Source organism: Dipodomys merriami, unplaced genomic scaffold, assembly GCF_024711535.1.
Source record: "Dipodomys merriami isolate MVZ:Mamm:240054 unplaced genomic scaffold, mDipMer1.0.p SCAF_70, whole genome shotgun sequence".
NCBI lineage: Eukaryota > Metazoa > Chordata > Mammalia > Rodentia > Heteromyidae > Dipodomys > Dipodomys merriami.
The window spans coordinates 2,052,975-2,077,744 of record NW_027206291.1 but is presented as its reverse complement, the minus strand read 5'-3'; the positions used below and the strand labels follow the sequence as shown (position 1 = coordinate 2,077,744).

The window sequence follows — 24,770 nt, the reverse complement described above, 5'->3', positions numbered from 1 at the left end:
TTCCGCCTCGGCCCCCCTCCGCACCCCCCCTCCCAGCGCCGGGCGGGCGCTCTGCCGCCCCAGCCACGGCACCTCTACCGGTTTTCTGCGGACAGATGAGATCAGTCTCACGGGCGGTCCTGCCCAGGCTGGCTTCGAACCGCGACCCTCAGATCTCAGCCTGCTGAGCCGCGGGGACGATAGGCGGGAGCGGGGCCGCCGGACACCATATCATTTATTGCTGATATACGATCCACACACACAGGAGGTTCCAGAACCCGCGCTGCGCCCCCGCCCTCGCGTGCGCACGCCGGTCCCCCGGGGGCCCTGCGGGGTACATACAGCCCTTCTGGCACCCCGGCCTCGCGAGGAGGGGGCGGCGACCCGGGACGGGTTCTCCGGCCCCCAAGCTCGTCTCCCGGGCCCCCACTTTTCTCCCTGCCACTTGGGGTCAGTTTGGAAAAGGCGTGCTCCAAATAGTCGTCCATCAGAGCAGTCTGGGGCGCATGCGCGCGCACACATGCACGCACGACGCCCGGGTGGGGACACAGGCTCAGGCCCCGCCCCCCTGTCCAGGGCCCACAGCCCAGGCACCATGGTAAGGGGATCCCGAGCGGTCTGCCCCATCTTGCCGCTGGGGACACTGAGGCACACAAGGAGGGCAGGAGGGCTGCGGGCGTCTAGGCCCCGCCCAGGTGCTGGTGGAAGTAGAGGCCGAAGAGGCTGGAGAGCAGCTGGCAGGCGGCCGTCCACCAGATGAGGTAGGCCAGGAGGCCGCGGAGGAACAGCGGCGTCAAGAGGCCGCCCAGGGCCCCGGCGATCCAGGCCGCTGTCTGCAGGGCGTCGTCCTCCCCGGCGGCGACGGCCGCGGCCTGGGCTGGGGGCCCCGACAGTGATGGCGCCGGCTCAGGGCCCAGGCCCCAGGAGTAGCCCCCTGCGGGAGGCCAGGACGGAGGTTAGCGGCCGGGGCTGAGCCCGGGCCTGGCTCCTGTCCCACGCAGGCCCCGCCCCGGACGCCCAGGCCCCGCCCCTCTCCGGCTCTGGCCCAGCCCAAGCCACGCCCACCCCACCTGTTGGTACTTTTGAGGTTTGGGCCCTGACCCACGTGACCCCACCCACTCACAAAAGGCCCGGTCCCCACAAGGCTCAGTTCAGGCCTCTACTCCAGCTCAGGCCCTGCCCAGAACTCATGCTGACCTGTCTCTTCAGAGTTCCTACTCCCGTTCCAGGCCGCCTGAGTGCACCTGCCCACCTCTGGCTCCGCCAACTCGTCAGGCCCCGCCCTCCACCAGGCCACACCCACCTCGTCCTCAGCCCCGCCCCTCCCGTGAGCGGCACCCATCGCATCCTGGCCCAGACCAAAAGTCGTCCAAAGCCTTCCTTCCCTGGGCCCCGCCCACTGCTTCCTCCCTGGGCCCCGCCCCTCGCAGTGCCCCGCCCCTTGTCCAGGCCCCGCCCTCCCTCCAGCCCCGCTGCCTCCTGCCTCACCCAGCGTCTTGAGCAGCAGCGTGCAGTTGAGCGTGAGGATGAGCGGCGTCAGGTACTGGAGGCTAACCACCGTCACGTAGCAGTAGACCCGGACCACCTGCGGGCGGGAGGGACTGGGACCCGGAGCTCAGCCCCGCCGGCCCTCCCCAGCGGCCCGCCCCAGTCCCGCCGGCGACCCGCCCTACCCGCTGCTGGACCTCGCGGGCCTCGATGCGGCCGGCCTCCCGCCGCAGCTGCTCCACCCGAGCCCGCGCCAGGCACAGGTAGGCCTGCAGGTGCGGCCGCGTCACGGCCAGGCGCAGCAGGCACAGCGCCACCAATGCCCACAGGCGCGCTGTGTCGAAGGCCGCGTCCGAGAGCCTGTGGGGAAGGGGGGCGCTGGGCCGGGACAGCCCACGGCCCCGCCCAGACCCCGGAGGCCCCGCCCCGGCCGACCCACGGCCCCGCCCAGACCCCGGAGGCCCCGCCCCGCCCGACCCACGGCCCCGCCCAGACCCCGGAGGCCCCGCCCCGGCCGACCCACGGCCCCGCCCAGACCCCAGAAGCCCCGCCCCAGCCGACCCACGGCCCCGCCCAGACCCCGGAGGCCCCGCCCCGGCCGACCCACGGCCCCGCCCAGACCCCGGAGGCCCCGCCCCGCCCGACCCACGGCCCCGCCCAGACCCCGGAGGCCCCGCCCCGCCCGACCCACGGCCCCGCCCAGACCCCAGAAGCCCCGCCCCAGCCGACCCACGGCCCCGCCCAGACCCCGGAGGCCCCGCCCCGGCCGACCCACGGCCCCGCCCAGACCCCAGAGGCCCCGCCCCGGCCGCCCCACGGCCCCGCCCAGACCCCCAGAGGCCCTGCCCCGCCCGACCCACGGCCCCGCCCAGACCCCCGGAGGCCCCGCCCCGCCCGACCCACGGCCCTGCCCAGACCCCCGGAGGCCCCGCCCAGACCCCAGAGGCCCTGCTCTGGTCGCCCCACGGCCCCGCCCAGACCCCTAGAGGCCCCGCCCCGGCCGACCCATGGCCCCGCCCAGACCCCCGGAGGCCCTGCCCACCCCATGGCTCCACCCAGACTCCGGAGGCCCCGCCTTGGCCACCCCATGGCTCCGCCCAGACCCCGGAGACCCCGCCCCGGCCGCCCCACGGCCCCGCCCAGGCCCCGAAGACCCCGCCCCGGCCTCCCCACAGCCCTGCCAGGACCCCAGGTCAGCCCGGCCAGGCCCGCACGCACAGGGAGGTGGACGCCTCCCCACCCGGCGCCTGGTGCAGGAAGTCCCGTGCAATGGGCTTGGTCCACAGCCACAGGATGAACAGGGGAGACAGGAAGCTGGTGTGCAGGAGCAACCTGGAGACAGGGGATCGGGGCCGGCGGTGAGGCCCGGGCTTCCGGCCCACCTCGGACCCCATGGCCGGGGCAGGCCCAGGCTCCCCCCAGATACCCCCACGCGTAACTGCAGCACAGGCCGGTCCCCGGACATGGTGAGTGCGTCCCGGTGGGTCTGGGCCAGCCGCAGGCCGGGGAAGGTGAGGAAGGCTCCCAGCACGGAGCCCAGGCCGGCCAGCGCTAGGCGGACAGTCAGTTTGATCACAGGGAGCCTGGGGAGAAGAGCAGATCAGGGGGCGCCCCTCAGGCAGAACCTCCCCCCGCCCCCGACCCAGCTCCAAACCCAGGACTCACGCCCAGTCCCAGTCCTGCTTCTTCAGAAGTGGCTCCAGGTTCTGGGTCAGGCTGGCCAGGCCTGGGGAGAAGAGGGAAGCCTCAGGGGTCGGGGCCACTTGCCCGGCTCCTCTCGCTCCCCAGGTGGGAATGCAGCTTCAGAGGCCTCACCACAGGCCCGGAGCCTCGGGGCGAGAGACCACGGACAGAACCCTTTACCAGCTGGGATTCCTCCCTGAGGGAAATCCAACACGTTGGCGAGAGCACGACTAGGGTGATGCGTGTGCCAAGCCGAGCGTGCAAGGAACAGCCAAGATCCAGAATATATAAAGAAAACGCACAAAGTCCGCAAGAGGGAAAGTCAACACAGAGACCAGCTAAAGCTTCACGATGCCAAGTTCTGCAAAGATTTCCTCAAGAGACACAGAAGGGACAGGCAACAGAAGACAAACCGGACACACTGGGCCTGAACATGAACGGTGCCTAGCATGCTCCATGCTCTGGGTTCGACTCCCCAACATAGCAAGAAAGCAACAACAGAAAGTCCTCCTGAGCCGGGAAGGTGGCTCAGTGGCATGCATGAGGCCCTGGGTTTGATTCCTCTGGACCACATACACAGAAAAAGCCGGAAGTGGAAGCTGTGGCTCTGACCTAGTTGCTAAATGAATGAATGAATGGATGAATGAATGGCTGGATGGATGGATGAATGGATGGCTGGATGAATGGATGGATGGATGGATGGATGAATGGATGGCTGGATGGCTGGATGGGTGGATGAATGGATGGGTGGATGAATGGATGGATGGATGGATGGATGGATGAATGGATGGATGGATGGATGGATGGATGGATGGCTGGATGGGTGGATGAATGGATGGATGGATGGATGGATGGATGATTGGACAGGCAGATGCACGTCAGCGCTGCTGGGCACCGCCCCTACCTGGCTCCAGGCCCAGCTCCAGGGTCTCCTCCCGCACCACCTGCACCAGCATGGCCAGGAGGAGGAAGAGGAAGGCGAAGGCCAGACACACGGAGCGCTCGCCGCCCTCCTTGGCGCTGAAGTACAGCCGGGTCAGCGTCAGGAACACCTTGCTGAGGGGCGGAGCTAAGGAGGCCGCTCGGCCCGGGGTGCCCGCGCAGACGCGCACCGGTTCGAGGCTCGGGCCCCCCTCGGGCTGTGGACCCGGGGAAAAGGATACATGGAGAAGACCACGGTGAGCAGGCACCAGACCACGGCGATGTTGGCCTCGCGCGCGGGGCGCAGCGCGTAGTAGTAGGCCTCGGTGAAGAGGTAGACGCCGCCCGCATACACCGCCAGGTCCACGAACCACTGGTACTCCAGGAAGAAGCGCAGCACTGTGCGGGGCTCAGCGCGGGGCTCAGCGCTGCGCCGCGCTGGGTCCCGCCCTGCCCCGCCCTGCGCACCGCGGCCCCGCCCCGCCCCGCCCCGCCCGGCCCGCCCCGCCCCGCCCTGACCACCGCGGCCCCGCCCCGCCCTGCCCACCGCGGCCCCGCCCCGCCCCGCCTCGCCCGCCCCGCCCCGCCCCGCCCCGCCCTGCCCACCGCGGCCCCGCCCCGCCCCGCCCCGCCCCGCCCCGCCCCACCCTGCCCACCGCGGCCCCGCCCCGCCCCGCCCACCGCGGCCCCGCCCCGCCCGCCCTGCCCACCGCGGCCCCGCCCCGCCCCGCCCCGCCCCGCCCCGCCCACCGCGGCCCCGCCCCGCCCGCCCCGCCCACCGCGGCCCCGCCCCGCCCGCCCTGCCCACCGCGGCCCCGCCCCGCCCCGCCCCGCCCCGCCCACCGCGGCCCCGCCCCGCCCGCCCTGCCCACCGCGGCCCTGCCCCGCCCTGCGCACCGCGGCCCCGCCCCGCCCCGCCCTGCCCACCGCGGCCCCGCCCCGCCCCGCCCCGCCCGCCGCGGCCCGGCGCTCACCCAGGGCGTCCACCGCGGTCAGCGGGCACTTCTCCAGCCGGATCTGGGCGTCCCGGGGCACCGACAGCGGGCTCTCCTCGCCAGGGCCGCTGGCCCACCTGGGGGCGGGGGAGTGGGAGGCGCATGCGTGGCCACGCCCCCGACCCGACCTCCGCCCACATGCTCTACTGGCCAATCACGTGCCAGGGAGGGGCAGCCCGGCGTCCCGCCCCCTGCCCCCAGCCTGACTGCAGAGATTCAGGGAACCCGGGGCCACTCACCGCTCCTTCCGGCCTCGGGGTCGCTGCCTGCCGGCCAAGGCTCGAAGCTCCTCCTCGGAGGGGTGCTTGTATCGGAAGAGGCTGCGGACAGAGAAGTGGGGTGCACGGGGCGCCCCGGGCTGGACGCCGGGGCCGGGGGGAGCTCGGTGAGGGCAAACAGGGGAAGCAGTGGGCCCGATGGGCTCAGGGGCCGGGGACACCGGGTCACGTGCATTTTGCTAGGAAAACAACGGTTTCCACCGGTACGGGAGAAGGCGGGGTGGCAGGAGGGGCCCTGGGGCGCGGACATCGCCAGCCGCCAGGGGCGGGGCTTCGAGGAGGGGCGGGGCCACGGTCACCACGCCTTCGGTGGGCGGGGCGGGCCTCGCTGACCACGCCCCGCGGGGCGGGGCCCACCTGCCGTTACAGAGCAGCCAGCGCGCGAAGGAGCAGTGCGGGGCCAGGCGGTGCATGAGCGTGGCCATGAGCAGAGTCACCACCAGCTGCACTCCCAGGACGGCCTGCGGGAGGCGACGGCGGGCGTCGGGGCGCGGCGGGGCGGGGCTCCCTCCACCAACCCCGGCTATTTATAGAGGCCAGGCGGGATGGGGGAGGGTGGCCTCGGGCCGGGGCTCCCATGGCATCTTGGGCCAAGGGCCTGGCCAGGCCCGGCTGCTCAGCCTGGGGAGCCCCTGCCCAGCGCTGCCCTGTCCTTCACCGGGCCGGGCATCCCGCACCCACCTCAGAGGTCAGGACCCCCCAGACTGAGTGCCCAGGAGAACTGCTTGTCAACGTCCCGGGCTCTAACCCCACACTGCAAAAAGTAATCGATTGGTTCACTCTTGTCACCCTAGCTACTAGGGAGGCTGAGAGCTGAGGAGCACGGTTCAAAGCCAGCCCGGGCAGGAAAACCTGTGAGACTTGCTCCAATTAGCTACCAAAAAGCTGGAAGTGGAGCTGTTGCTCAAGTGGTAGAAAATCAAGCTTCAGGGAAAAAAAGCTTAGGAATAGCGCCCAAGCCAGGCCCTGAGTTCAAGCCCAGGGACACACACAGGTCAAACCTAGAGGAGGCTCATGTGGCTTGGCTTTAGGGGTGACCTGGGAAGGCTCCGGGAGGAAGCGATTCAGAGAGCAGGGTCTCTACAGAGGGACCTGGTGTGGGGGACATCCTAGGAGACACAGTTACATGACCAGCGGGCCTGAGGATGGCTCCAATTAACCACCACAAAGCCACAGTGGAGCTGTGGCTCGAGTAATAGCCAGTCTTGAGCAAAAAGTTTAGGGACAGGGACAGGCACTGGGTGCTCACGCCTGTCATCCTAGCAACTCAGGAGGCTGAGATCTGAGGATCGCAGTTCAAAGCCAGCCCGTGCAGGCAAGGCCATGCGACTCTTATTTCCAGTGAACCAGCAGAAATCCAGAAGTGGAGCTGTGACTCAAGGTAGTAGAGCTCTCTCTGGGCATGAACACAAAGCTCAGGGACAGTGCCCAAGACGGGCTCAAGCCCCGGAATTGGTGGAAAGAAAAGAAAAGCCAGGTTCCTTTGGAGGAATCTGGCTCAGAATGCCTCCTGGACAGGAAGGGGAGGGCGGCGGAAGGGTGCGCTGGCCCCAAGCCAGGCGGGCCCACCTTCCAGCTGCCCCTTGGGAATCCCTTCCCTGCTCAAAGCTAGGCTCGGGTCACTGGGCCTTACTCATGGGGGCCAGGCCCGGAGCCCCGCCTCCTTCCTCGAGCCCCCCTCGAGCTCTGCCTCAAGGCTGCACCCCAGTGACCCCATCCCCAGGCGGCCTGGCCCTCGGGGATGGACCCGGAGCCATGGGGCACTGGGGGCTCCAAACCGGGGTCCCCGCTGCGGGCTCCAAGCTCACTCGGGCACCCTAGGCAGGGCCCCGCGCTGTGGGCTCCCCCGCCCCCGACACGTGCCCCCGACGCCCGCGGGGACCCCCCGATGGAGCCCACCCCCCAGGACCCTTCTCTTCTGTCCGCGAGGGGCCCCAGAGCACCCTCGGGGCCCCAGCGTTTTCGGGGAACCCGGCCCCCTGCAGGGCTCCAGGCCCCTAGCGTCCCCCGGAGGTTTGCGTGACCTCCTCCCTCCCGCCCCCCCCCCCGCACCCCCGCACCCTCTCCCCGACCCGCGGCCCCTCGGGGCCCACCGCGGCGCTCACCATCTCGCCGCCCGGGCACCCAGAACCATGCTGCAGCAGCTCGGCCAATCAGAGCCCGACGCTTACCTGACGAGCAGTCCGTGAGACCAATCAGCAGTCTCAGAACCAGCAAATCGCGAGGGACAAGGGGCTGCGCGCGTTGCATGCCGGAAGTTGTAGTTTTGAGACTCCGGGCGAGACCCGCCCTCCTCCCACCCCGCTTCCAGCCACAGACTCTGGGGCCTGCGCGTGGGTCCCGCGGCTGTTTCAGCCTCCACACCTGCGCCTGTCGCACAGGCCTGCAATGGAAGCGTCACGACTGCGGGACTCCCACTGACCAAACACAGAAATCTCAGACTGACTGAATTCACAGGTTTGATTTCCACCTGCCACCCAATTTGTACAGGCCACACAGCCCATCTTATTATTAATGAAAAAGAAAAATGTGTGGCTCATAATGGAAGTATCGGCTTCCGGTGGGGCTGGATCAAAGGTCACACGAGAGCCTGGAGGCGCTGAGGGTCTGTGTCACCCAGGGAGGGGAGGGCTCCGAGGGGCTGCGTCTTCCAATCCTGTTTCTACCAGGGAGTGGGTCCACCTGAGGGTGCACATGGCTGTGGTGCGGGTACCCCGAGGCTGCCTGGGGGTTGATGGCGGGGGGCGGGGGGTCCACGGTTAGTAGTGGGTAACTGTCTCTGTCTCTGAGAACCTGAGGAAGTCTGCTGCAAGCAGGCTCACTGGGACATTGGTCCTTCCCCAGCACGTAAGGCCTCTTCCTGGGTGGCCAGCGTAGCCTCTGCTGCTTTTCAGCCGGTCTTGGTTGCAGGGGTTTGAACTCCGGGTCATGCTGCTGTGTGTGTGTGTGTGTGTATACCAGTCCTGGGACTTGAACCTGAGCTATTGTATTCAAGGCTAGCACTTTACCCCTTGGAGAAAAACATCTCACAGACGTCCCTGAGACTTTCCTACCAGAGCTGGCTTTGAACCAGGATCCTCAGATGTCAGTGTCTTGAGAAGCTGGGATGACAGGCGTGAGTCACCAGTGCCTGGCTGAGGCTCCACCTCTGCATAGCGTCACAAGCTGGGATGTACGCGTCCCCGCTCGCCCCTCCGGCGAGCACTGAGATATGAGTCAGCGCCAGGTTTCCATCCGCAGCAAGTGAGGCCTGCGGTGCCATCGCCCCCTGGACCAGACGGCCAGGCCAGGCCGCCTCACTCCAGCGGTGCCGGCCCCCCTCCCTCCGAGTGACTAAACTCCTGTGAGATCTGAAGCCCCTCTTCTGGTGCACTGAGGCACGGTGGATCCTGGTTCTCAGGTCTGCCTGCCGTCAAACTTCCCTCCTGCCCAAGGAGACCAGGAATTCACAGCCCCAAGGCCAGCGCCCCCTGGTATCCGGTGCTGGGGGGGATCTGAAGGCAGCTCCCCAGGGGATGGGGGCGCAGTGCCATGCACAGCCGACCAATAAACTGCAGCTTATTGTGTGTTTAAGCTGGGGTCTTCATGTATCATCCAGGATGGCCTCAAGTTCCTGGGTTCAAGAGCTGCCCCCCACCCGACCGCCTCAGCTAGCCAGGTGGCCGGGGTCCCCGTTGGGGTGGGGTGGCCCCCAGATGGGCCGCGCACACCATGCGCTCTAGTACCGACCCACTGTGCGGGGCTCTCTTCTCTCCGGTGCCCACGGGGAAGGGGCCTGTGGCTCCCCTCGGTGCCCAGCACAGAGCAGACCCCCCCCATCCCTGCCCCAAGGAGCTCAGGCTGGGGTTGGTGGGGTTGTTGAGCGGCCTGGACCTCCGGCCGGGGCCTCCACGCCGGCTCAGGGCGGCCACTGTAGGAGTGGGCAGCGGTGGGGTGCACACCCCTCACCTCGGCTCCTGGGAAGCAGAGGTCAGGGAGCTCAAGACCACCCAAGGCAGAAGGTTAGCCGGGCCTCCACGGGGCGGGGCCTCCCCCAACCCCTGCCGAGCAAGCTTCAGGCCCACGGTTCGAATCCCAGTACCAGAGAAGCGCGAGTCCCTGGTGGGGGAGGGCGCAGGAGGAGGGGGGTTCAGAGATCAGATCTTCAGTGACCTATGGGGTCCCACCGAGGCCCGGGGGCTGTGGGGTCTGAGGATAGGGGTGATGGATCTGGACACCCCCACGCCTGGGCAGAGAGCAGCGGCTGCTGGGGGGGCAGGGGGCCCCTCGAGCCCGGCCCCCCCGCACCGACCAACCGCTGGGGGCCCCTGCGTCTCGCTACAGGGACCCCATCCGGGCTCCAGCTTCCCTAGGGGAGCCCCAAATCAAAGCACCCACAGTAAGGCCTCGGAGGGGGGATGAGGGCTCTGGGGGGTCCTCCGGGGAGCAGGTGGGGCCCAGGTGGGGAGGGGTGCGGGCCGGGACGGGGAGGGCGGGGGTGCGGGGCGGCGCCCCCGCGGCGCTTCCAGGGCGGCCAGGCCCGGTCGGCGGCACCCCGCTGTTATGGGGCTCCCGGGGGGCCCCGCGCCCCGCGTCTCGGCTCCTACCGCGGCCAGGCGGCGGGCAGACGGCGCGCGGGCGGCGCGGGCAGCAGCAGCGGGAACGGGAAAGGCCGCGGGAAGTCCCCGGGGGCCCCGGGCGCCGGCGACAGCCGCTCGGACTTGACGCTGACCGCGGGGCTGGCGGCGGAGCCGCGCGGCGGGGCTCCGTCCTCGCCCGGGCCGCGGCCCCCGCTGCGGGGCGGAGAGAAGGGGGCGCCGTGAGCGCACGCGGGGAGCCCGGCCCGGGACCCCGGCCCCGCCTCGCCCCCGGGACCCCGGCCCCGCCTCACCCCCGGGACCCCGGCCCCGCCTCACCCCCGGGACCCCGGCCCCGCCCCCGGGACCCGGCCCCGCCTCACCCCCGGTCCCGCCCACCACTTCCCCGGCCCCGCCCCCTTCCCCGGCCCCGCCCCCTTCCCCAGGCCCCGCTCTGCGCAGTTCCGCCGGCGGCCGGCAGGGGGCGGCGGCGCCCGGCACGCGCTCACCTGGCCTGGGCGGCGGCGGCAGGGCCCTCGGGCCTCGAGGACGGCCAGGCGGCCAGGGCGGGGGGCTGCAGCAGGCCGGGGGGCGGCGGGGGGTCCCCCAGGCTGTACTCTGGGAAGAGGGGCCCGCGTGAGCAGCGTCCTCACTCCCGCGCGCCAGGCTGGGGCGGCCGGGCGACACGCTCCCCCGTGGTGCGAGGCGCCCCCCCTATGGTGCGGGGCGACCCCCCGTGGTGCGAGGCGCCCCCCCTATGGTGCGAGGCGACCCCCCGTGGTGCGGGGCGACCCCCGTGGTACGAGGCGACCCCCCGTGGTGCGAGGCGCCCCCCCTATGGTGCGGGGCGACCCCCCGTGGTGCGGGGCGACCCCCCGTGGTGCGGGGCGCCCCCGGGGCGCGGGCGTACCTGGCGGGCCCGCGGGGAGGAACGGGAAGCCCCCCAGCGGGGGTCCGGGCGCGGCGGCGGCGCCGGGGCTCTGCAGGCTGCTGTAGAGGCTTCTCTGCGGGGGGAACGCGGAGGGGAAACTGAGGCTCGCGTCCTCCCCTTCCGCCCCCCGCCCGGGCTCCCCGCACTCACCGAGGGGCCCAGCGGCCCCGGCCTCCGCTCCGCCGCCAGGAACAGGGGCGGCGGCGTCTTGCCGCCGAGGTGGCTGGATGGGAAAAGAGGGTGCCCCAGGCCTGGGGGTCCCCAGGCCGCCGTCACCCCTCACGGGGCCGGGGTGACCGTCCCCGGCCCGCCCCCGCGCCCAGCCGACCCCGACCCCATCCCCCGCGCCCGGCTCACCTGGGGGCCCCGCTCTGGGGGCTGCGGGTCGGAAGGGCGACGGGCGGCCGTGGGCCGGCAGCGCCTCCCCGAGCCCGCCGGGGTCGCAGCCCGGAGGGGGCAGCGCCCCGAACACCGCGTCCGGGCCGGGCATCGCGGGGGCCGCCGGCTGCGGGCAGAGAGGGAGATGGGGGCCGGGTCAACCTGGACGGGAAATCGGGGCGCCAGGGCCAGCGCCCCACCTCCGGGAGCCTCTGGGACCCACGAGCTCCCCTCAGCCTGGGGGTTCGCGTTGGAGGCCGGGGGCTCATGTTGGAGGCTGGGGTTCGCGTTGGAGGCTGGGGCTCATGTTGGAGGCTGGGGTTCGTGTTAGGCTGGGGTTCGCGTTGGAGGCCGGGGGCTCATGTTGGAGGCTGGGGTTCGTGTTAGGCTGGGGTTCGCGTTGCAGGCTGGGGCTCATGTTGGAGGCTGGGGTTCGCGTTGGAGGCCGGGGGCTCATGTTGGAGGCTGGGGTTCGTGTTAGGCTGGGGTTCGCGTTGGAGGCCGGGGCTCATGTTGGAGGCTGGGGTTCGTGTTAGGCTGGGGTTCACGTTGGAGGCTGGGGCTCATATTGGAGGCTGGGGCTCATGTTGGAGGCTGGGGTTCGTGTTAGGCTGGGGTTCGTGTTAGGCTGGGGCCTCTTGCCTGGCGTGTGGGGTTCTGGGCTGCCCAGGGGTCTTGATGGACTGGACATGTGGGAGTGAGTGGCCGGTCACCGGCCGGTCCTTCGAAGCCACCGCTGTCAGGTCCTGGCCTCAGGTCTCAGCCCGGGTGTGAGTGGGGGGGGAGACGGACACACCCACCCACCCACACACACACTTACGTAGAGCCGCGGCCGGGGCAAGGCCGGGTCCCCTCCATCGGGCCTGGGCAGCTTCTCCCCTGCCCCCTCGGGCCCTTCATCAGGCCCCAGCTCTGGGCCCTCCAGGCCCCTCCGCTTCAATGTCTGTGAGGAAAAGAAACGGCAGGATGGACCCGGCCTCCACCCCGTCCGGGGCTCACCGGCGGAAACCCTGGCCAGGGAGCGTGTAGGTTCCACGTGTGCGCGCGAGGACGGGCCGCAGAGGGCGGAGCCCACCCGGCCACACAGCAGGACAGAGGAGGCGGGCCCGGCCTGCGGTGTCTGCGGCCTTTGGTCCTCCCCTCAGTGACCGCATCTGCCTGTGGCTGAGGCGTCTCTGTGGGATGGAACGCGGGTCTCCCCGCACCCCCCCAGTGCGGGGATTTCCCAGTACTCTGCCGGTAAGGGTGGACACGCCCAGGAAAGACACGCCCCTGTCGGTGGACACGCCCCCTCGGGAAGACACGCCCACCGGCAGCGTGCCCCTGGCTATGGACACGCCCCTCTGGAAGACACGCCCACCGGCGGACACGCCCTTGCAGGTAGACACGCCCCTGTAAATGGACAGACCGGCATGCAGACACGCCCCCTTCTATTGACACACCCCTTCAGGAAGACACGCCCCTGTAGGTGAACGCGCCCCTTAGGGAAGACACGCCCCTCTCAGGAACCGGGTCCTACGAAGGCACGCCCACGTGCAGGCTAGTCCCTATCCAATAGCACACCCCCTTCAGGTAGACACGCCCCCAGGTGGACACGCCCCCGCAGGTGGACACGCCCCTTTCCAGGACACGCCCCCAGGCAGAGGCTCTGGATGGGCTCCGGCCCGGCCCGGCCTTGACCCGCGCGCACCTGCAGGATGTCGGCGTTGGTGCGGCTCTCGTGCGGTTCGCTGTACTCGGTGTAGCGCAGCAGCACGCGGTCCATGTCGGAGCTAGCGTACTGGAAGAGGCGGTGCGCGCTGTTGAAGATGATGAGCGCGATCTCGCAGTCGCACAGCACGCTCAGCTCGTACGCCTTCTTCATCAGCCCGAACTTCCGCTTCGTGAAGGTCACCTGGGCCCGGGAAGGACGCGGCTAAGGGGGACTGGGGCGCCCGCAGCCTCCCCTCGCCGCCCAGGCCGCCTCCGGCAAACTCCTACTCCAGCCTCAAAACCCAGCCCGGACGCCCCGGCCCTGGGGGCGCCACCCTCCCTCTCCCTGGGCTCGCCAGTTCTGGCCCCGGCCTGGGCTGCGGTGTCGGGCCGGAGTTTCAGCTCTGTGGCCAGGGCCGTCCAGGAAATAAATGAGCACCATGAAAAGGAGCTAAGGCTCCATCTCAAACCCTGGATGAGGATGATAGGACTCCCCCCCCCCAACACGGCCAGGCCTTGTCCCTGCTAGCCCCCCCAAGAGCCCCCCAACTCCCCACCAGGGCTCACCTGCCGGTTCCTTTGGTCCAGAATTCGCGAAATCTGGATTTTCTTCCTCCCCATGGTCCCTGGCTGAGTCCAGAGGCCGAGATCTGGGGGGAGGGGGACGAGAGCGTGGACGGGCCGTGGGGAGAGGCACCCCGCCTTCCTGCTGGACACTACCTGATGCAACTGGGCTCTAGGGGGAAGGTTGTGGGGGACCTGGCTGGCGGGCTGGCCCTGGCCTCCACCCATCCCAGAGGCGGCCCGGGAGGCTCGCTGGACTGTCCAAGCCGGTGGCCGCTGTCCCAGAAAGCCCAGGAGGCTTTTTGTATGTTTTGCCAGGCCTGGGGCTTGAACTCAGGGCCTGGACACCGTCCCTGAGCCTCTCTGTGCTCAAGGCTGGCGCTCTACCCCTTGAGCCATGGCACCACATCCAGCTTCTTCTGAGTAGTGTGTTGGAGATCAGTGTCACAGACATTCCTGACCAGGCTGGTTTTGAACCTCGATCCACAGATCTCAGCCTCCCAAGTGGCTGGGATGACAGAGTGAAGCCAGACTTGAGCAGACAAAGCTAAGGGAGGGTGCCCAGACCCTGAGTGGGAACCCTAGAAACAGCCCGCACACATGCACACGCGCATGCACGCGCACGCACACACACACAGTAAATTTTAAAAAAAAGGGCTGGGAAGGTGGCTCAGTGGTAGCGCGCTTGCCTCACATGCATGAGGCCCTGGGTTCGATTCCTCAGCACCACATAAGCAAAAAGAAAAAAGCCAGAAGTGGCGCTGTGGCTCCAGTGGTAGAGCGCTCACCTTGAGCTGAAGAGCTGAGGGACAGCGCCTAGGCCCAGAGTTCAAGATCCACGACCGACAAAAAGAAAAAAGTGCCCTCAGTAGCATCCAGTGTTTCGAGGGCACTCCACAGTCCCCTGTGGCCCCCTGCAGCCCCCACGGCCCCCACGGCCCCCGCGGCCTCTGTGCGCCTGGCCGCACTCCAGGCTCTCTGAGCTGCACAGAGGCAGAGCCCAGGCCCTGGCCCAGCCACCCGACTCCGCTCCACTTGCTATATTTAACCACGGGGCTAATTCTGACCCCAGCAGGAATCGGCAGGTTCCCATGGTGGGGCCGTGGAGCTCCTCCCAGAGACTCCCAAGCTGGCGCCAGAAATGTCCCACCACCATGCGGGGTCCTGAGTGTGCTGGGCTGGGGCCTGAGCCACTCGGGCTGGGCAGAGCTGGCTCTGGAGTGCATGGCAGGGGGGCGGGAATTGCAAGGTGGGGCATCCCAAGAGCTAAGTGACACCATGAGACAGGGAATTCAGGAGCAGCCTGCAATGTGTGCAAAGGTCCTGAGGTACCAGGGTGAGCCAGGGAGAGGCCAGGAGCCCAGGGCCACAGGAGCAGCCCTGGCGCTATGGGCTTCACTCTGGGAGCCAATGAAAACTGGGGCTGGCATTGACTGATTGACTGATGGAATTGGAGGCTTTAAGGGGGCTAGTGATGGGTCTTGAACTCTGGGCCTGGGCGCTGTCCCTCAGCTCTTCAGCTCAAGTCGAGTGTTCTACATCTTTAGCCACAGCACCACTTCTGGTTTTCTGGTGATTTATTGGAGATGAGAGTCTCATGGACTTTCCTGCCTGGGCTGGCTTTGAACCGCGATCCTCAGATCTCAGCCCCCTGAGCAGCCGGGATGCCAGGCGTGAGCCACAGCACCTGGCAGGTGGTGATTCCTGATGACCAGGGAGCTTGGAAGCCACCCTGGACCGGGGCCCACCCAGGGTCTTCCGCGCTGTCTCTGATCTGGCGTAAGCCAGCGCCGATCCCCCTCCTTCCCTCCAATGAGCAGCTCTGCCCGGAAGCCGCTGGACTCCTGCTTCACCTGCCAGTTCTCCTGGCTGCTTCAAAACCCACCCTCAGAGCATTTCTCCAGCACGGGCTGGGTGCAGTCTGCCGGACCCCCGGGGCCGGGCCGGGCCCAGCCAGCCAGCCTTGTCCCCCACACCCTTGAGAGATGTGTTTCCCTCAACAACTTCCCCCATGACTGCACGGGCCCAGAAATACACCGCATGCAAATGCGGCCCCGAGCGGTGGCGGCGCCAGGGCCCAGGTGCGGGGCCCGCGGGCAGAGGGGCGCCATGCAAATCCCGATGCCGGGGTGATCGGAACTGCGTGGGGGGGCGTGTGCAAGGGGGAGGAGAACGTCTCCCCACACACAGCCCCTGCCCCCCAGATCCCAAGGGGGGCCGCACCTGGGGCGCAGGGGGAGGAGGGATGGGCGGAATCCGGGGTCCATGGACTATCTCAGCCTCCTGATTGGCTGGGATGACAGGTGCCGGCTCTAAGCCCTTCATGTCTCCATACATCCCACTGCACACGCACCAAGCCGGGCGGGCCTCCAGGGCACGCTGATGACCCCCGACCCCGGGAGGGCAAAGAAGACACGGAGACCTCTCATGAACCAGCTACCCACCAGAGCAGCGGCTCACACCTGCAGTCCAGGCTACCTGGCAGGCAGGAGATCTGCTTGGTCTGAGATGCATTCGCCCAGACCTCATCTCAAATAAAAATCCAGGCATGGTGGCTCCCGTCTGTAATCCCAGCCGACCGGGAGGCAGACATTAGGGGATAGAAATTCAAGGCCGTTCTGGGTTTAAAAAATAGTAAGTTCGAGAGACTCCCATCCCAGTTCGTGGCTGCTCATGACTGTCACCTGCAACACTCAAAGAGACCCAAGGAGTACAGCCCGAGCTGGGCAAAACTGGGCTGGCACAGTGGCTTACATGGTAGAGCACCTGCCCAGCAAGGGCAAGGTCCTGAGCTTCACCCCAGCGGCACAGTCAGACACAGAGGGGAGGGGGGAGAGGGAGAGAGAAAGTGAGCACAGGCCCAGGTGATTTTACAACTGCTTTGTTCAAACCTCAAAGCATTGGAAATATCAAGGCTAATGCCACTCCTGAAGACACTAAAGCCAGGGCGCTGGGAAGGTGGCTCAGTGGTAGAGCGCTTGCCTGGCATGCCTGAGGCCCTGGGTTCCATTCCTCAGCACCACATAAGCAAAAAGAAAAAAGCCGGAAGTGGCACTGTGGCTCAAGTGGTAGAGCGCTAGCCTTGAGCTGAAGAGCTGAGGGACAGCGCCCAGGCCCAGAGTTCAGGCTCCACGACCGGACCCAAAAAAAAAAAAAAAAAAAAGATACCAGAGCCAGGCACCCAGGCCCACACCCCTCATCCTAGCAACTCAGGAGGCTAAGACCAGATGATCTCAGTTCGAAGCCAGCCTGCACAGAAAAGACAAGGAGACTCTTAATCTCCACCTCGCCACTCAAAACCTGGAAGTGTCACTGTGGCTCAAGCAGTAGAGTGCCAGCCTTGAGCTGAAGAGCTGAGGGGCAGCGCCCAGGCCCCGAGTTCAGGCCCCACGACCGACAACAATAGCAAGAAAAAGGAGGAAAGAAAACAAAGCAGAGTGGAGCGCCCGTCTCGGCTGACGGCAGAGGCTGGCAATCAGCAAGGGCAAAGCCCGGCGCTCCAGCACAAGCACCACCAAAAACCCCCAGCGCCTACCACCCTGGCGTGCACCTGGCCACCTGGTGGAGGGGCCGTCGGGGACGGTGTCCAGCGGGGAAGCCCCGGGGGGCCGGGATGGCCCTGTGCCCGCGCGGGCACACAGGTGTGTCCTGTTTGTGCAAATGGCTTTGTCATCGTCGGGTGCCGTGCGGGCTGCTCTGGCTGCGATCTGCCCTCAACCATAGATCCCCTGGGTCTGGCCGGGCGCGGGCGTGAGCACTCGCCCAGCACGCGTGACACCCCGTGACCCGGGCCCAGTGCTGAAAGAAATACTTTTGTTGTTGGTGGTGGTGGTGGTAGTGGTGGGGCTTGAACTCAGGGCCTGAGTGCTGTCGCTGAGCGTTTCACTCAGGGCTTGGTGCTCTACCATTTGCACCACAGCACCACTTCCAGTTTTCTGGTGGTTCATTGGAGATCGGAGTCTCACAGACTTTCCTGCCTGGGCTGGCTTCGAACCTCGGTCCTCAGACCTCAGCCTCCTGAGTGGCTGGGGTGACCGTTTCTGGGTTGTTGGGTGGTGAGGGTTTGAATCTGGGCCTCACCCATCCTGAGTCACACCTCCAGGCCTGTTGTGGGAGTTTTTTAGGGGGCGAGAGGGGTGCTGGGGTCTTGCTTCCTGCCTGGGCCTGTGTTCCTACTTTGCTCCGTCTGTTTTAGCTTCCCGCCGGAGCTGGGGCGAGAGATGCACCCCCTCACCCAGCTTCCTCAGTCTCCCCGACTTTTCTGGCTGGGGTTCACCAAACCACCTGCCTCCCGAGGAGCTAGGGTGACAGGCAGGTGACACACACGCGTGCCTGGTGTTACACACACACACACACACACACACACACAGAGCTGCCCCGGGACTGCAGCCCCCGTGCTGGAGGGGACAGGGTGCTGGCCGGAGTCCTGACAGATGCAGGGGAGGCGGGGGGCGGGATGAGGTGTGCAGTGGGCCTGTGCTGACTCAGGGGTGCGGGGCGCCCTGGGGAGGGGGAGGCCAGCCCCAGGCTCGAGGCCCGCGAGGGGCAGGGAAGATCTAAGGACTGGACACAGCAAGGGGGCTCTGTACCGCGCTGGGGGCGCCGAAGGCTCCTCAGGCGTGGAACTCGGGAGCCCTGAGCTCGAGCCCCCCGCACTGCACCCCACCAAGCGCTGGCTCTGCGGTCACCAAGCCATCCACAGACGCCCACAGCGCCTCCCAGCCGCCGCCGGTGGCTCTGTAGTTGGGCAGGGGTCGGGAAGCCTCCACCTGGGAAGCAGGTGGGCCGGCCTCCACCAGGCCTCCAGCCGGGGGCCTCCACCGGGCCTCCACCGGGCCTCCACCCGGGGGCCTCCACCCGGGGGCCTCCACCGGGCCTCCACCGGGCCTCCACCCGGGGGCCTCCACCGGGCCTCCACCGGGCCTCCACCCGGGGGCCTCCACCGGGGGCCTCCACCGGGCCTCCACCGGGCCTCCAGCCGGGGGCCTCCACCGGGCCTCCACCGGGCCTCCAGCCGGGGGCCTCCACCGGGCCTCCACCGGGCCTCCAGCCGGGGGTCTCCACCGGGCCCCCAGCCGTGAGCCTCCAGCCGGGGGCCTCTAAGCCTGAGCCTCCGCCCCGGCCTCGGGCCGCTCCGAGGCCTTCTCCTCCTTGGGATGGGGCGACCCTGAGCCAGCCCCGTCGAGGCCCCGCGACCCCACAGCCGCCCCGACAGCAGAAGTGAGAGGCGCCGGGCGCTGGCGGCCCGCGGGAGGGGAGGGGGCGCCGCGCCGGCCACGCCTCACGCAACCCCGGGCTGCGGTTTCATCACCTGCTCCCCAAGTACCTCATTAGGGCGGCAGGAAGCGGGAAGCGCCCCTTGCAGCCGGGGACCCGGGGACCCGGGGATCCCCCCCCCCCCCCGCCCCGCGGCGGCTCCGACCCCAGATGCCGCTCTGCCCCCACCCTCCCTGGAGCCCGGCCACGCCCACCGCGGAGCCACGCCCACCGCGGCGAGGCCACGCCCATCGCACACCCACGGCTCCCCGGGCCCGGCCACGCCCACCGCGGGAGCCACGCCCGCCGCCGAGGCCACGCCCACCGCCGCGAGGAGCCCCGGGTCGGCCCCCTCCCCCGCCCCAGCCTCAGTTTCCTCCCCAGGAGAACGGGCCGGGGCGGCCAGGGCAGGGCCCAGACCAGGAGAGGCCGGGGGATTCGCGGGGTTCAGCCACGGGGGTGGGAGTCCCCCCACACTCACAGACCCCAGAGCAGGCGCGGCGCCCCCAAAGTCGGCGAGTCCCCACACCGGGGTGTCGTCCGCGCCGTCCTGGGCCCCGGCTCCTCCGACAGGCGGGCGAACCCCACACGCGCCGGAGACGCCGGACCACAGGCCCCACCGTGACCCGCGCACACCCCGGAGGGGCGCCCGCCCCACGCGGGCCCCGACACCCCTCCCGGCCTGGCACCCCTGGCTTCCTCCTGAGGCCGGAGGTCAGCGCCCACCCGAGGGGCAGCGGACGCTCGGGCATCTCGGGCCATGTCTGTCTGTCCGTCTGTCTGTCTAAACAACATTCCGCTAGAGATGGCCCACAGCGGCCTCTCTCTACAGGTTCCTCTGGCCAGGGGAAACTGAGGCCTGCCCAGAGACTCTCGGCCCCTCCAGTGGCCTGGGGGGGTGGGAATGTGGGGTGAAAGGCCTAGGGTCTGCCCCAGGACCCAAGGAGGCAGCCCCAGGGCTGAAGATCAAATTCTCTTCCTCATGATGGTGCCCATCCTGGGTTTTGAGCTCAGAGCCTGGGCACCGTCCCAGAGCTCCACTTAGGCTGGAGCTCTGCCACCGGAGCACAGCCCCACTTGGGGCATTTTGGTGGTTAGCTAGAGATAAGAGTCTCATGGAGCTGGGCGCCGGTGGCTCTCGCCTGTAATCCTAGCTACTCAGGAGGCTGAGATCTGAGGATCGCGGTTCAAAGCCAGCCCAGGCAGGAGAGACCGTGAGACTCCTATCTCCAATAAACCACCAGAACACCAGAAGTGGCGCTGTAGCTCAAGTGGTAGAGCACTTGCCTTGAGCTGAAGAGCTGAGGGACAGCACCCAGACCCAGAGTTCAAGCCCCACAACCGACAAAAAAAAAAAAAAAAAGTCTCATGGACTTGCCTTCCCAAGCTGGCTTTGAACCGCAGTCCTCAGATTTCAACCTCCTGAGTCGCTGGGATAACAGGCGGGAGCCACCGTTACTTGGCTTTACTGCCTTTTCTTTTTCTTTCAGTCGGTCATGGGGCTTGAACTCAGAGCCTGGGCACTGTCCCTCTTCAGCTCAAGGCAAGCACTCTACCACTTGAGCCACAGCGCCACTTCCAGTTTTCTAATGCTTTATTGAAGATAAGAGTCTCACAGCCGGGCGCTGGTGGCTCACGCCTGTAATCCTAGCTACTCAGGAGGCTGAGATCTGAGGATCGCGGTTCAAAGCCAGCCCGGGCAGGAGAGACCGTGAGACTCCTATCTCCAATAAACCACCAGAAAACCGGAAGTGGCGCTGTAGCTCAAGTGGTAGAGCGCTTGCCTTGAGCTGAAGAGCTGAGGGACAGCGCCCAGGCCCAGAGTTCAAGCCCCACGACCGACAAAAAAAAAAAAAAAAAAAAAAAGAGTCTCACAGATTTTCCTGCCCAGGCTGGCTTTGAACCTCGGTCCTCAGATCTCAGCCTCCTGAGTAGCTAGGATGACAGGCGTGAGCCACCAGCGCCCGGCTTACTGTCTTTTTCTTAAAGCAAGTACTGGTGTTTGAACTCATAGCTTTGCACTTGCTAGACAGATGCTCTATCACTTGAGCCACCAGATTAAAAATTCTAAGACAAAGTACCCGCCTGCAGACTCTGCCTTCGTTTCTTTCTGGCCAGGCACGGGCCCGTGGCAGTGAGACCTGGACTTACAAGCGGCCCGCCTGACCGGGCACAGGCGCTGGCCCGAGCAGGTGCAAGCCCTGCCCCCATCCCCAGCCTGCTGTCCCACCTCTGAGAGCCGCGGCCACCCTCGGCCCGGGGTTAATGTCCCCTGAGCCGCAGCGCTGGCTGCGGGGCCAGCCCAAGATTTCCTTCTCTTTGTTCCAGAGAAAGTGAGCTCCCTTTGGGGCCCTAGAAATCCATCCCCAGAGACCAGGGCCGCCCTGCTTGGGAAATTAGCACAGCTGTCAGCGCGGGGCGGAAGGGACTGTGCCCAGCCTGGAAGCCCCAGGACGCGGCCAGCTGGGATGCTGAGCGGAGCTGAGGCTTGAGGGGTGGGGGTGGGAGTGGGGAGCTCAGTTCCTGTCCCCCCACTGTCTACCCCCAGAAATGCCTGGGTACACGAGCCCGGGCACAGGCAGGGCTGGCCAGGGTGGTGGGGAAGGCAATGACAGACAGACAGACACACGGCCAAGTCGGGGGAGAGTGGCCGCAGACGGCCCCAATGGGCCTTTCTGGAAGGGTGGTCTTAAGGACGGGAAGACACCAGCCAAGTAGGGAAATGGTGGACAGCATGGCCGGTGCAAAGGCCCTGAGGTGGGAATGTGCTGGGCAGGAGGAGGGAAGGGAGACACTGCAAGAGGCCCTGAGGCAGAGTGTGTGCTGGTCCTGGGCTGGACCTCAGGGCCTGGGCGCTGTCTCTGTGCTTTTGTGCTCAATGCTGGTGCTCCACCACTTGGGCCACAGCTCCACTTCTGGCTTTCTTTGCTGGCTCATTGGAGGTAAGAGTTTCTCCTGCCCCGGACTGGCTTTGAACCATGATCTCAGACCTCAGTGTCTCGGCTGGGGTGACAGGCATGAGCCCCTAGAACCTGGCACACTCGGGGTGTTCTGTAGAAGCCCCCACGGCGGTGGAGGAGAAGCCTTGGGGGAGCAGGAGATGGTGGGGCCTGCTTGGGCAGGGCTAACAGTTGGAAAGGTGGGTAAGACAGGCTCAAAGCTTTGCCGTGAGGGAGGCCGTATCCCAACCTTCTAGAACCTTCCCTTCCCAGCCTCCACTTTGATCTGGAGGGCTTAGCGGGGGAGCACAGGTTGATTCAGACCTCACTAGAGACCCCAACCCACACTCCACCGAGACACACACGGGACCTCCCGGCTGCGTCTACACTGAAGGCCGGGTCCCCCCTCCCCACCCCCACCCCATCCCCACTGACGCCTGGGCGTGCATCTGGGGTCTTCCCGAAGCACCCCAAACTTACTGCGCTGTCTGCCTGTGAGCTTGAGCTTCTCCAGGCCTGAGGGGCTCATCCCTGAGTCTGGGGTGTCCTGCTTCCCCCACACTCCACTGAGTGCACAGGCTGGGACCCGAGCAAGCTCCCTCAGCCCAAAGACCCGCACCCACAGACATGCACCCTCAGGCGTTCCCCAGCGCGTGTCCACCCACTGCATCGCAGACCGCATTCCCCGCCGGGTTGATGAAGATTTAAGTAAGGGCATAGCAGGTCACCCCTGTAATGCTAGCTATTAAAGAGCGTGGGAGCTGAGGACCACGGATCGAAGCCAGCCTGGGCAGGAAAGTCTGTGAGCCTCTTAGCTCCAACGAACCACCAAAAAGCCAGAAGTGAAGCTGTGGCTTGAGTGGGAGAGTACCAGCCTTGTGTACAAAAGCTCAGGGACAGCGCCTAGGCCATGAGTTCAAACCCCAGGACCAGCTGGGCACCAGTGGCTCATTCCTGTCATCCTAGCTACAGAGGAGGCTGAGATCTGAGGATCACAGTTCAAAGCCAGCCCAGGCAGAAAAGTCCGTGAGACTCTTATATCCAATTAACCACTAAAAAATCCAGAAGGGGCGCTGTGGCTCAAGTGGCAGAGTGCTGGCCTTGAGCTAAAGAGCTAAGGGACAGAGCCAGGCCGAGTTCAAGCCCCACAACCGACGACAAAAAAACAAAAAACAAAAAAACCAGGACCAGCACACAGGCAAATCAAGTAAGAATAAGTTGAATGCTGGGCATGAGCATTCACAGGACACCAGGTTTCATCCTCATTATTCCAAACACACGCGCGTGCACCCATGCACACACACACAACAACGATCATTAGTTGAAATTGCAAAGCCAAGGTCGGCTTCCACTTGCTCTGGACACCAAGGTGTGCACAGCGCTCAGAGACGGCAGAGCCCCGCCACAGGACACACAGGGCAGGGAGGCTCGTATGCGGTTACTTCCCTGGGGAGCCAGGGGCAGGGGGGGGAAAGGGGTCCCTACCAGACCTTTATCTCTCCCCTCTTCAAAACAAAAACAACTGCCACGCAAAAGCCAGCTTCGGAGACTCTCCCTTCTCTCTCTCTGCCTGGGTGTCCCCTCCACCTGTGTGTGTCCTGAAGACTGCGTCCGCTTCTCCCTTCAGAGAGGTGCTGGGTGAAGAAACACAACACTGGCTGGGGAGAAAACGTCCAGCACTGGTCCTTCGAGAGCTAAACACGGTTTCCTGCGACAAGGATGGAACCCAGGGCGGGCGGGGACGTGTTCAGTGTGTGTGTGTGTGGGGGGGGTACTGGAGCAGGAACTTGGTCTGGATGCTGCTGTCTCTGAGCTTTTCCACGCGTGGCTGGTGCTCTACAAGTCGAGCCACAGCTCCACCGCAGCATTCTGCTGGTTCCTTGGAGAGTCTGTCCAGTTTGTCTGTCCAGGCTGGCACTGAACTGCTGCCTTTAGATCTCCAGCCTCTTGCATAGCTGGGATTATGGGCGTCAGCCACCAGTGCCCAGCTCTTAACTACATTCCCCCCATCTTTTTCTTTTCTCTTTGCCAGTCCTGGGGCTTGAACTCGGGGCCTGGGCACTGTCCCTCAGCTCTTCAGCTCAAGGCTAGCGCTCTCCGCTGAGCCACAGCGCCCCTTCCAGCTTTTTCTGTGTATGGGGTGCTGAGGACTCGAACCCAGGGCCTCGACCCAGCCCGTACCTAACCGCTTCTTTGAAGGTAGGTTCGCTGTCTCCAGGCCCTGAGGCGTCCGGGGGGCTTGGGCCAGGCCGGACCGCCCCGCGCCGGCCCGACGGGAGCGCGGCCGGCGGCGTCCCCAGCCTGTCTGCCTGTCCGGCCGTGCTGCCGCCTGTCCGCCCGGCCCCGCGGCCCCAGGGGAACCGAGGCACGGGGAGGACACTGCCCCGCCGCGGGGAGGAGAGGCGGCAGGGGGCTGCGAGACTGGGTGCGCCCCGCACGGCCCCGCCTACCCCGCACCCCGGCCGGAAAGTCCCGCAGCCCAAAGCCCGAGCGGAGCTGCGGCCCCGGCGGTAGCCGGCCCGGAGCGGAAAAGCTGGGGAAAGGCGCCCGGGCCCCGAGTTCGAGTCCCGGGACCGACGCGCGCACGGCCACAGCGACGCACACCCGCCCCGCCCGGCCCGCACACCCGCCCCGCCCGGCCCACACGCACCTGTGGGCGCTGCAGACCTGGAGCCGCACCGCACTCCGCTTCCCGCGCCGCCCGCGCAGGTGCCAGCCCCGCTCAGGCCACGCCCCCGCGGCTGATTGGCCGTCGCCACCCTAATTTGCATGGAGGGCCGACCCGTGGGCGCGGCGGGCGTGGCTCTGGGCGTGGCCTGGCGCGCGGCCCCGCCCCCGGTTCCGGAGCCGCGCAGGGCTCGGCTCGCAGGGCCGCGGGCCGCGGGCCCCCAGGCTTCCCGGCCTCCGCGGGGCCCCGTCCGCGCCGCCGACCCCCGGGAGCCCCCGTGACGCTGTCCCCGACTCGGCTCGGATCTCCGCTCTCCATCCCTGGGCCGGCTGACCCGCGCAGTATGGGCGCGCGGGGGGGGGGGGGGGGTGTCATCCGGGTGACCTGGCTCCCGGGGCTAGCCTGGGCGCCTCGGCCTCCAAGGGCCAGGACGGGTCCAGGG

General features: G+C 67.3%; 2 protein-coding genes across 3 annotated transcripts; both read right to left on the bottom strand.

Annotated features, from left to right (window-relative positions):
- Positions 1-63: 63 nt before the first annotated feature.
- On the bottom strand, positions 64-7,474 carry Tmem161a (transmembrane protein 161A). Of its 2 annotated transcripts, none has more exons than XM_070008542.1 (12): positions 7,450-7,474; positions 5,702-5,805; positions 5,306-5,386; positions 5,046-5,143; positions 4,314-4,470; positions 4,055-4,206; positions 3,133-3,193; positions 2,907-3,050; positions 2,686-2,799; positions 1,653-1,827; positions 1,468-1,564; positions 64-913 (listed from the first exon to the last, which is right to left on the bottom strand). In XM_070008542.1, the coding sequence occupies exons 1-12, from the start codon at positions 7,450-7,452 to the stop codon at positions 660-662; spliced, it is 1,440 nt and encodes a 479-aa protein (XP_069864643.1). In that variant the 5' UTR covers positions 7,453-7,474; the 3' UTR covers positions 64-659. The 2 variants fall into 2 exon arrangements, with proteins under 2 accessions (XP_069864643.1, XP_069864644.1); XM_070008543.1 differs by having other exon boundaries at positions 1,665-1,827.
- A 2,452-nt stretch (positions 7,475-9,926) lies between these two features.
- On the bottom strand, positions 9,927-24,328 carry Mef2b (myocyte enhancer factor 2B). The gene is made up of 9 exons (XM_070008052.1): positions 24,311-24,328; positions 13,469-13,551; positions 12,900-13,103; positions 12,030-12,152; positions 11,189-11,336; positions 10,982-11,082; positions 10,811-10,904; positions 10,410-10,518; positions 9,927-10,116 (listed from the first exon to the last, which is right to left on the bottom strand). Exons 2-9 carry the CDS (start codon positions 13,520-13,522, stop codon positions 9,927-9,929), a joined length of 1,023 nt encoding a protein of 340 aa, XP_069864153.1. The 5' UTR covers positions 13,523-13,551; positions 24,311-24,328.
- Positions 24,329-24,770: the final 442 nt, after the last annotated feature.